Here is an 11,214-nt window from a genome sequence, read left to right as displayed (position 1 = left end):
GTCGGCAGCCCCTCGGCTCCCCTGGCCCTGCCCTGCGCCTCAGACAGCTCCTCTGCCGGCTGGCTCTGCGCTGAGCGCATGGCTCCCCGCGGCAGCCGACGTTCTGCACCGCGAACATGTCTCCATGCCCACCTAGCAGATGGCCGCTGCCTGGGCCTGAAGTGAGAAGCACAGTGCGCAGCAGGGGACAGGCGGCTCCTTGGCAAGTCTTACAGCCAGGCCTGCACGCTCCCGTCCCCCCACCCGCCATGTGTCTTCACGTTTCCACACCGGGAGCTGGCGGGGACGCTCTGCCCAGCAGCCCAGCGATGGGGCACCTGGCCCAGGGGCTGGCCAGAAATATGTCCCGAAGAGGAAGGGAGGGAGGGAGGGAGGGAGGGAGGGAGGGGGAGGGAGGGAGGGAGGGAGGGAGGAAGTTCCCAAGGGCTGGTTGTGGCTTTCCGTTTCCCTAACTCCCTTCTCTGCCCGCCCCACCCTTCCCGAGTGGGAGGTGCTGAAAGGCCAGGTGGTCCCCAGGGCGCCCAGCTCGGAGAGGAAGGTCAGGGGCCAGGCGGGCGCTAAGGCCCCGACCTCCGAGGTGCAGCCCCCGTGCCCCCCGAGGAGATGGCAGCTGAGAAACTTGGGGGGGGACGTCGTGACTTGGTTCTCCCCGTGACGACGAGAAATACGAACAGGCGTGTGGTCCAAGGGCAGGACACCCCCCAGGGCCCCTGCTGCCCTGGCCCAGCGGGCTGAGCCCAAGCAGGAAGCAGGGCGCCTTCCAGCATCCTCCGAAAGGCTTCTGGTTCCGGTGAGGAAGCTGAGCTCTGAGCTAGAACCTTCCACAGAGTTCTAGAACCTTTGCAACTCCCCGCCCCCACTGCCCTCCTGTTTCTGGGAGCACTGAGCTCCCAGAGAGCCCAGAGGCTGAGCGTGGGGGTCCCGGGAGGAGAAGGGGCAGAGCGGGAAGCCGCCTGGGAGCCGCCGGAAGCCGGGGCCTGGCCTCCGGGTCTTGCAAGCTGCCGGACCAGATCCCCCGAGGCCAGCGCTGCAGCCCACGTCCCAGGGCCCAACCTCGGGAGCTCCCCCCAACCCAGCCACGTCTCCAAGCTCTCAGGCCTTGGGGGCCCCGCACTGAAGGCCCACGGGGGGGGGGGGGGGGCTGTGGGGAGTACAGGGCAGTGTCCAGACCCCCGAGGACTGTGCAGGAGGGTCTCAGTGCCTTCTGGAACCCAGTGTGCATGTCCACATGTGAGTGTGCGCAAGCGTGTGTGTGTGTGTGTGCGCACACACAGGGGGGGATGTGAGTGTGCGCGTCCACGTGTGAGTGTGCGTGCCGGGGGTGGGAGATCAAACCCCGTGCCCCTCCCTGTTCCCATGTCCCAGTGCCCCCGGGGGGGGGGGGGCAGCACAGCACCCAGGCAAAGCGGGCGAGGGTCCCCTGGGTGGTCCCCGAGGTGCCCGGCGGGTGGAGGCGAAGACATTCCAAGGAGACAGGGCCTTTCTTCACTCTTTACTGTGTAAAAATAAACTTGACAATTCATGTTTCAGCAAGAAAATGAGAGGAAGCAAGGAGACCAGTAGAAATAGTGCGTTTTCCCAAATCACGGCGGGGAGGTGGCGGCCCCGTGGTCCCGGCCCCGTTGGTGGGCCAAAGGGCTGCGCGTCGTATGAGAATGTTCAGCTTTGGTTAGCAAATAATGAAAAGGTAGGGCACACCGATCCTCTCCCTATGATACAGTATGTACATGGCGACCATCAACCAGGGGGCTTGCTGTGCTGTTGGGGTTTTGTTTTGGCAAATCAGACAAAATTGGGAGCAAGTCCTGGGCGCTTCTCCTTGCTGCCTCGTTCCCCTTCCAAGCTGACTAAGCCCGCGGGGCCGAAGCGACCCGTTCCCGCCGACAGCCGCGCACACGGACACGCGACGACGGAGAGGGGGACGCCGCACGCCCCCGCTTCCAGCCACGGTCCGGCTGCCGCGCGGTCCCACAGAATCCCATCCCCCTCACGGGAACAACGCACCACCCTCGCTCCTCAAGGCCTCAACTCGGTCCCCACCGACAGGTCCACGGTGAGGCCCAGGCCTGGCGCTGCTCCGGCCCGTTCCGGCCCATTCACACCCCGGTCCCCACGCGCCCCGAGAGCAGGCGGCCACTTCCCCCAGCCACCCCCCCTCCCCCCAGCTCACCGGGTGGCCGCACACCTCGCGCCAGCCTCTCCTCTCCCCTCCGCTGCCCAGGAGACAACCCCCGTGGTCCCAGGCCCCGGGGCTGGTGACAAAGGGATCTTTGCTGTCTCAGAAGAGAAACGGGGGATCTACAAAAGGAAAAAAAGGAAAGCGTACGAAACGCGTCTCTCCCAACGTGCGCGCTTCCAGCCCGTGGAGCCTGAACGTGGTGGCGAGGGAAGATAGATAGGGTGAGTGGATTTCTAGGTTTGTCCTTTTCTTTCATAAAAATACTCTTGTTTTGGTAATAAACGTTGTCTTCTACAGTAAGAGAAAGAATACCGTGTTATCAAAAGCAAGAAGGCTTACGATTCAAGTGGGATCTCAGGCCCCCACCCCGAGGGAGAGCCTGCGGGCAGCGCTCCGCGGGGGGACGCGCGCGCAGGGGGCCGTGGGACTGGGCGCCCACAGTGCTTGATCTCCGTGTGTATAAAATGGCTTACCTGAGAAAGGCGTGGGTTTGTCAGTGCAGGGGGGGGCGTCGGTCCGATTACGGAGATGGGGACTAGGCGGATTAGATCTGTGGCTGTCGGCGGCCTCTCGGGGCGGCCGAGTGCCAAGTGTTAACACAGTGAGGGCGTCGAGGGGCGTGGCACAGGCTCCGGGTGGGGTGGGGAGCTAAATGTCAGTTTGGGTCCCTGGCACCAGGGGGCGTCAGGGGAGGGCGGGCAGGGAAGGGTCTGGAGGTGGACACAGACTTAGCGTCCGGGATGCTCTGCCCGTCTGGGTTAGGGCAGAGGATGGCTTGTGGTCCTGAACGGACAGCTCCCACCGCACCAGCTGGGCAGGTGGTCTGGGGTCTGGGGTCCCGGGCCTGGCAGGGGCGGGTGGGGCGCTGCCCGAGAGCACCGCGTGCTGGGCCTGGCCTCGTGGCCGCTCCCGGGTGGCCGAGGGGAGGGGGCGGTCTGGTCTAGGGGGTGCTTCCAAGCTCACGCTCTCTCCCAGGGGTGCTCTAGGCCTGTTCTCTTCCTACACGGCTCGGTGTGTGTGTGTGTGGGGAGCGGGGAGGGGGAGGGGGACGTGGACCCCCTTCCCGGCACCTCCCCCGGTGCCCTCGGCTTGCTTTCCCAGCCGTTTTCGGTAGCTACATGGATGGTCACGGGACAATGGGTGGCACTCAGCACAGAACACAGGACTGGAGAAGTCCATGCAGGCAGGGAACCACGTGGGACTGAGGGAGCCGGGGACGCGCCACCCCGAGGGACATGCAAGCAGAGGAGACCCCGCAGACCCCAAGATGCCGAGGCCTACGGCCCGGACGAAGCACAATGGTCAGAAGAAGCCACTGCTGAGCCGCGGGCGCAGCCTGGACGCGCCCTCTGCACGAGAGCGATGCATTGTGGGCTGGCAGTGGGCACCGTGCAGACGCCCACGTGGACACGGACACAGACACCAACACAGACACACAGGTGCACTGGGTTCCGACACAGTATGGGCCTGCGTTTAGGGGGACAGGCGCCCCTGGGGGACGGGACGGGGGGGACACCTGCCCCTCCAGAAGGGAGTTCTGCAGCTGCAGAGGAGGGGCAGGGGGCAGGGTGCCCAGAAAGACATGCCAGCCATTTGCTGTATTGAGTCCAGGTGCCCTCGGGGCGTGTGACCCCCAGATGCCGCACAAAAAGCAGGGGGCCCACCCCAGGCACACTCAGTTAATGCACACGCACGCACGCACACGCACGCACGCACACGCACGCACACGCACGCCTCCCCGCCTCGGAAGGACTAGAAGGAATGTGCAGGATGGCTTTTCACGGGGAAAACACACATCACAGCTTCTGAACAGGGTGGGGTCTCAGTGTCACCAGCTGGGGACAGTCCCAGGCCTGGAGCCCTGCACAGGCGAGTGGGTTTCAGGGCCGGGCCTGGCCATGTCTGCCTCCCCGCCCCCCCCCGTCCCCCCAGAGGTCTCCGGGGACGCTGCCCCTGGAGGACTTGCAGAGCCGGCTCCCTGGGCCCTGAGAGGGGAGGAGTATGGCTGTGGGTGTCCCCAGGGCTGGCGGGGCCTCCGTGGCCCTGCATGGCTGGGTCCTAATCAGGGTGTGGGCTCCCCTCTCGAGCCGCCCCCCGAAGGCTCTGCGTGTCTATGACCAGAGGCAAAAGGGGGGCGGGCGGCACTCCTCTCTCAGGGACCAGCGGGGGCAGGAAGGCTGGCGGCCGGAAGGGAGGCTGGAGCCCAGGCTCTGGGTGTGAGGAGGGGGGAAGGCCAAGAGCCTGCCCCCAGGATGCCCGCGGCAGGGTGGGGCATGGGGCGCGGGGGCTGCCGGGGCCCCCTCCCCGCTCCTCTGCCCCCGAGCAGCTGGGCCTCCAGGACACGGCCTGCCTTCAGCCTCCGAGAGCACTCACTCCGCCGCAGAAAAACCCCGCAGGCCCCGCCTTTACAAACCGCTGAACAACGTTCCCGTCACCGAGAGAGGCAGCTCCGGACACGCTCGGCCAACAAAGACAAACGCGTGCGGCACGGAGCTGCGCCCCCACGGCTTCCGGGCGCCGCGAAGGCGGAAATGAAACACCTCGTTCTGAAAGAAGAGGCTCCCCGGAGACACGCGCTCGCAGACGCGCAGGCACATGCGCGCACACACACACACACACACGCACACGCACACGCACACGCACACGCAGCCTCTCACCTACTCCTGCACGGCTGAGTGTCCCCTGCGTCACTGGCCTGGGGCCGCCTGGGGAACGGACGTCCTCGGGGCAGGAAGCCAGGCTGCGGCACATGCACGAGGACCAAGCGAGGCGGTGTGTGCACGTGTGGTTGTGTGTGTCTGCATGTATATGCGTGTGTGCACGCGTGTGTGCGCACGTGTGTGTGCGTGCGTGCGTGCACGCGAGGGCAATGGCCTGGAGTCATTCCTGGGGAGGGGAGACAGGACAGTCATCGTGGCACGAGCAGAGGAGGGGCGGGCGGGGCCGAGGGCAGGGGCTCGGCCGGAGGGGCTTCAGTTGACCTGGCGACAGGCCTCGAATGTCCACTTGGTGGCCCCGCCGTAGATGTCGATGTGCGACTCGGCCCAGGCGATGACGTTGCCGGAAAGGGCCTTGGGGCTGCACGTGGCCAGGTTGTACACCTCGCCCGGGGTCAGCTTGCGGTCCCAGATGTTGAAGTGGGCCAGCTCGCCCACGAACGCCTGGGTGGCATCAAACCCGCCACCCAGCGTATCCTTCGGAGAAAAGCAGAGGATGAGGGTGAGCGGGGGAAATGGGGGATGGGGGTGGAGGTGGAGGCTGGGGAGGGGGCCGTCCCTAGGGGGCAAGCGCCCGAGCCTCCCCATCTGGGGCTCTCACGGTCCCCTGTCCTGTCTCTGGGTCTCCACAGTGCCCCCCGCAGGGAGCCCGGGAAAGGGCGCTGCTGGCCACCCCTGCCCGAGGCGGACCCGCCTCTCCCGCAGCCAGTCACTCAGCGAGGGAGGGGTCAGCGGGGGCGCGGGCAGCCAGGAGCCGGGTCTCGACTGCACCCCCACGTTCCCCACTTCTCGTCCAGGGACTGGGAGGCCACTTTGCCGGCCCCATCGCCCACGGGAACGGGAGGCCTGGGCTCTGCTGCCGCCACGGGCCTCCGGGTGCCGGATGGACACACCGCGCCCAGGAAGTGAGCTGCGCGTGGCGCAGGCAGGAGGGGCCTTCCCGAGCCAGGCGTGCAGCCACTGCGTGCTGAGACCCACACCCACTCCGCCCGCATTTCCCCACTCAGCCCCCCAAAACCACTGCCTAACTCGCCTCCCGCTGCAGCTTGCTTCCTCCTCACCCCCACCCCCACCCCCTCCCCCAGCACCTCTCTCCCCTCCCCCGATGGTCTGTGGATCTGGGCGCCCCCTGCTGCCCCCCCCCCCCCGGCTCCCGACCAGTACCTGCTCCTGGCCCAGCACCAGCACGCCTTGTGGCTTGATGGGGTGATAGGGCGCCAGGTTCTCGCCGTTGCCGCCCTGGGTGCCGTCCTGGTAGGCCTCCCAGACACCGTCCCGGGTGGTCCAGGTGACACAGATGTGGTGCCACTTCCCGTCATTGATGACGAAGGGCAGCTTGGCCACCTGGGACGGGGAAGGGGCCGTCCGTCACGGCTCAGGTCAGTCCTGTGACTGCTCCATGAACCCCAGGCACCACGGCCGGCTTTGCCCCCTGCCGGCCCGGGCGTGGGTGGGTCGAGGCGTGGCAGAGGGACTGTGACCCATCAGGGCCCTGAGGTCCATCTGAACCACAACCTCCTCACTCCATGCCCTCCCCTCTTAGCCTACGCAAGCCCTGATGGAGAGCCCACCCCTGGGGTCCGAGGCCATCGCTCCCCGGACCTCTCCTCCCTCCCCCGTCACTCCACACGCCGCCAGCCCTCTGGTCTGCACCTGCCCAGCCTGGCAGAGAATCTGAGACGCCAGGGCGGAGGGCAGCCGCCTGGGAAGCTCCGGCCTGGAGGTTCACTCACCCGCGGGGTGGAGGGTGCCACAGACCCAAGGGGAAATGGGGCCCAGAAAGGCATGTCCTCCTGGGTGAGGCCCCGAGGGCTTGGCCTCCGATCTCCAGCCTGGCTTTTAGACAGTCGCCACCAACACGGCACAGAGGCTGGGGCGTGTGACAGCTGGCCGCTGACACGCGGCTACGGAGGCCGAGGTGGGGGAGGCTCCGGGAGGGACAGGCCGCCCGCCGCGGGGGTCGGGGCTAAGCTGATGGATTTGGACTCAGGAAGAATTTCTAGGGGCACCTTTCCCCCTCCCCCAGAGCATCGATGCTCCCCCAAGCAGGGAGGAGGAGTCAGGGATGGATCTGCGGGAAGGAGGGCCCCCCAGATCCTTCGCAATCTGTCTGGGGGAGGTTCCAGCTTCACCCCGTTCATGGCGTTGGGCAAGGGCGCCCCTCCCTTCTCTCCTGGTGTGTGTGTGTGTGTGTGTGTGTGTGTGTGTGTGTGTGTATGTTTTAATCCTCGGCCAAGGGTATTTTTCCATTGATTTTTTTTAGAGAGAGTGGGAGAGGGAGAGACATCGATGTGAGAGAGACACCTCTACTGGCTGCCTCCTGCATGCGCCCCAACCAGGGCCAGGGAACCTGCAACCCAGGCCTGTGCCCTTGACCAGACCGAACCCAGGACCCTTCCGTCCGCAGGCCGACGCTCTATCTACTGAGCCACACCGGCCAGGGCTCTCCTGGTCTTCTCCCTTCCCTCCCTCAGCCCCGCCTGGGCCAGAGCAGCACCTGTGCTTGAGCCACCCTATGCCACTGAACCTGCCCCGGCGGCCCCCAAGACAGGGGTCCCCGACGGCCAGCAGGACAGGGGTCCCCGGTGGCCCGCCAGGACAGGGGTCCCCGGCAGCCAGCAGGACAGGGGTCCCCGGCGGCCAGCAGGACAGGGGTCCCCGGCGGCCCGCCAGGACAGGGGTCCCCGGCGGCCCGCCAGGACAGGGGTCCCCGGCGGCCAGCAGGACAGGGGTCCCCGGCGGTTGCGCCCTGCCGCTCACAGCCCAGCCGGAGGCCCACCTTGTCATTGATGAGGATCTCCATGGGGTTGTTGCCCCACTCGATGAGGACCAGCTCATTGGCCTGGCCGGGCACCGCGTAGGAGAAGGGCGTGCCCACGCCGGGCGCGGCGCTGGACTTGAGCCACATGCACACGGTGAAGGCGTACATCTCGGGCAGGCTCCGCTTCACCTTGGCGTACATGTAGTTGGTCCGCAGCGGGAACGTGAGCTGGAACTTGTCCCCGGGACGGCTGTCCTTCTGGCCTGGGGGGGACGGGGACACGGTCCTGACGCCTGCCCCCCGGGAGGCTGGTCCCTGTCAGAAGCCCGCCCTCCGCTCCACAGGTGCTGGAGGGAGGCCCGGGGCGCGGGGTGGGGGGCGGGTGCCTGTTCCAGAGCGCAGGGCCTGAGCAGGGGAGCTGGCCCAGGTCCCAGCCCCACGGAGGCTGGGGTGGGGGGCAGGTGCCTGGGCTGCGGGGGCCTGGGGAGGGGGAGGGGGTCACCCTTCAAGGTGTGGCCCAGAGGAAGGAAGTCTCCACCGACAGAAAGAGCCGCAGCCCCTCCGGGCCCGACCTGAATGCAGGCTGCTGGCTGCTGCTGAGCTCAGAAACACCTTTCCTCTTGGGTCCCCACCGAGCCAGCCAGGCCCAGCGCCCGACACACGCCCTCCAGGCCGGCACACCGCTGCTCCTGGTCACTCCCAGCCCCAGCCCACTAGCCCCGAGGATCCAGCTATTCCAGAACCCTCCACCACCACCACCCGGAGGGAGGGCCGCTCCCAGGCCGCCCTAGCAGCTGCGTGGAGCCCCGCCGAGAGCCCGCAGGGAGCCGGTGCCCTGTGGCCGGGGCCGAGGTGAGCGCTCGGAGGCTGTCACCCTCACCCACTCTCAGGTGAGCTTCTGTGCCTCCCGAAAACTCAGGCTCCCTCCCGGCCGCTGCCCCCTCACACTCGGCCACCACCAGCGCCCTCCGGTCGGTCCGGGATGTCTCCAGGGAATGCACCCGCCCCCTCCCCACCCACGCAGCAAGGTGGCTGCCGCCTGTGCGCCCTGTGCCCGACATGTCCACCCAGCAGCGGGCAGGGGCGCCAGGCCCGGGGCCGGAACACAGGCCCGCCGGCTGGAGTGTGCCCGGCCTGTGGGGAGCCCAGCGCTAAACCGGCCCAGGCTGAGGGTTGTTTCTAGAAGGCAGCCTGCTGGGCCAGCTCCCGGAGGCCCTGAGTCCCGTGCCAGGGAACAGGGCAGGCCTGGCTCCTAGGTGCTGCCCACAGGGTCTCAGGCCCAGTCGCCTGGCCTTGGGGGCCTCTAGGGGGGTGGGGGTGGGGGGTTGTTTTCGTGCCCCCACTCTCCCCTCCCCCTCCCCCCCTCCCGAGCTGTTTTTCAGTTACGTAAGGTGCCTTAAGATGGCACTGTTTAAATCCATCGCACACTTTGCAGTCTGAGAAGGGTCACGTGGTTCTGCTGTGAGCCCAGGCGCACCCCCCCCCCTTACAACCGTGTTTGATTTCTGCGACTTCCAAGGCTAAGCCGCTCAGCTCATCCCTGTGCCCCGTGGTGCCACGGGATCCCTCGGACTTAGGGGCCCGGGAACTGCAGGGGGTGCAAGATGCCAGGCTTTGGGTCACTCCACAGAGAAGATCAAAGGCGGGGGGGGGGGGGTCCCCAGGGAAGGGCAGGGGCAGGAGGGCTGGGAGGAGACCTGTTCGGGTCTGTGGGGACCGGGAAGACCAGATCCAGCCCCGAGCAGCAGGGATGGGGACCCCCCAGCCAGGCTTCCTGCCCAGGAAGGCCAGGCTGCCCAGGCCACAGGGCAAAGTTACTGAAGATTGAACAAATCAGGCTGGGAGAATCCTGCGAGCGTGTGTGTGTGTGTGCGTGTGCGTGTGTATATGTGTATGTGTGTGTCTCTGTGTGTGTGTATGCGTGTGTATATGCATGTGTGTGTGTGTGTGTGTTTGTGTGTAGGAGGCAGGAGGCCCCAGGGATCCCTTCCCCTCTCTGCTTCCCTCCACAAGCACAGCCAGAGCTCAGGGCCCCAGCCCCCCGCCCCAGGAACAGCCCCCTGGGTGCCCCAAACCCTGTGCAGGATTGGGGAGGCATGGGGGGGGGCTGGGTTTTTCCTGTGGGGAGCCAGGCAGGCAGTTACCTTTCTCCAGTTCGCTGATGCGCTGGTGCAGCGAGGTCAGGGCGCTCTCGATCTTGACCCTCTCCTCCGTGTCGTTCTTGGGGCCGCCCTTGCCCTCCTCCAGCGAGTTCACCCTGGACAGCACCTGCCTCTCCAGGTCATCGATCTTGCTCTGCAGCAGGTCCTTGAGGCTGTTGGTCTGGCTGGAGGAATTGAGCCGGCTGTACTGCTGCGGGGTGCAGGGGGCCACAGGTTACACGCAGAGCGGGGACCGGGCTGGGAGCCTCCGGCGCGGTCCCCTCAGGGCGACTGCGGGGGCGGCCTGGCGGGGAGCTGGGGCGAGTGGCCATGCGCGGGGCCTCGCAAGCTCGGGGAGGCCCAGCCCGGCAGCAGCGCCGCGCCAGGCGGGGGTGGGGGTGTCCGGCCGGGTCGGGAGTGGGGGGAGGGGGGCGAGGGCAGAGGGGCGCGCGAGCCGGAGGGGGAACCGGGGCGCGCGCGGACCTCGAGGTTCTCCAGGCGGGTTTTGAGCGACTGCAAAGTTTGCCCGAGTTGGCTGAGCGTCTCGGCGGCCTGCGTGGTCCGGGACAGGTCGCCCATGGCGTGCTTGCCCGCGGCGGGCTGCTTGCGGCCGGAGCCCGGCCGGGCCTCGCCGGCGCCCGCGTCCAGGGTGCTCTGGCTCTCGCAGCGGCCCAGCTTGGCGGTCAGCTCGCGGATGGTCTCCTTCTGGCTGAGGATGGTCTCCTTCTGCTGCAGCACGGTCTCGCGGAGCTGCAGCACGCTGCCCCGCAGCTCCTCCGCGCCGCCCGCCGCCACGGCCGCGCCGCACATGTCGGCGTCCGCGGGCACCGAGGTGCAGATGAAGCGCGTGGGCCCGAAGTCCTGGGCCGCGCTGCCCAGCAGGCAGAGGGCGAGCAGCGCACAGGTGCGCGCGGCGCGGGCGGCGGGCATGGCTGCGGGCGCGGGCCCGGGCGCTGCGCCCGGCTCGGTCGGCTCGGCTCGGCGGCTGAGGCTCCGGGGCTCCGCGGCGGCCGCGCTCTGCGCTCCGGCTCCGCGCAGTCCGCACCGAGGCGCTGTCCGGCCCCCACTGCCGCCTGCGCTGCGGAGCCCGCGCCTTTTATGCCGCCGCGGGAGGGGCCTCGCGCCGCCGACGTCAGCGGGGGAGGAATCCCGCTTTAATTGCGGCCCCGGCCCCGGAGCTGCGGGGGTCGCCGCCGCGCACAGGGGGGGCGCCTCCTCCAGGGCCCCTCCCCCACCCGGCGTCGCCGCGCCTCCCCCACCCCGCGGCCCGCCCCCGCCCGGCCCGCGCCGCTTCCCCGAAGGCTCCGAGAGCGCGGGGTGGGGAAGGGGGAGGGGGAGGGGGAGGGGGGGAGGGGGAGGCCAGGCCGCGGCCTCGGACTTCAGGGGGGCCACCTGCGCGATGGCCTCCAATCTCCC

General features: G+C 68.0%; 1 protein-coding gene across 2 annotated transcripts; it reads right to left on the bottom strand.

Moving 5' to 3' along the window:
* Positions 1–1,479: 1,479 nt before the first annotated feature.
* NPTX1 (neuronal pentraxin 1) lies at positions 1,480–11,007 on the bottom strand. Of its 2 annotated transcripts, XR_013961194.1 has the most exons (6): positions 10,282–11,007; positions 9,802–10,009; positions 7,676–7,920; positions 6,061–6,240; positions 2,653–5,373; positions 1,480–2,470 (listed from the first exon to the last, which is right to left on the bottom strand). XR_013961194.1 is itself a non-coding variant. In XM_080680011.1 (5 exons), the coding sequence occupies exons 1-5, from the start codon at positions 10,726–10,728 to the stop codon at positions 5,152–5,154; spliced, it is 1,302 nt and encodes a 433-aa protein (XP_080536137.1). In that variant the 5' UTR covers positions 10,729–11,007; the 3' UTR covers positions 1,480–5,151. The 2 variants fall into 2 exon arrangements, 1 of the variants encoding a protein (XP_080536137.1); XM_080680011.1 differs by having other exon boundaries at positions 1,480–5,373.
* Between the last annotated feature and the right edge of the window lie 207 nt (positions 11,008–11,214).

Source organism: Plecotus auritus (genome assembly GCF_963455305.1).
Source record: "Plecotus auritus genome assembly, chromosome: 7".
Lineage (NCBI taxonomy): Eukaryota > Metazoa > Chordata > Mammalia > Chiroptera > Vespertilionidae > Plecotus > Plecotus auritus.
The sequence above is the reverse complement of the archived record's forward strand: the minus strand, read 5'-3'. Positions and strand labels throughout refer to the sequence as shown.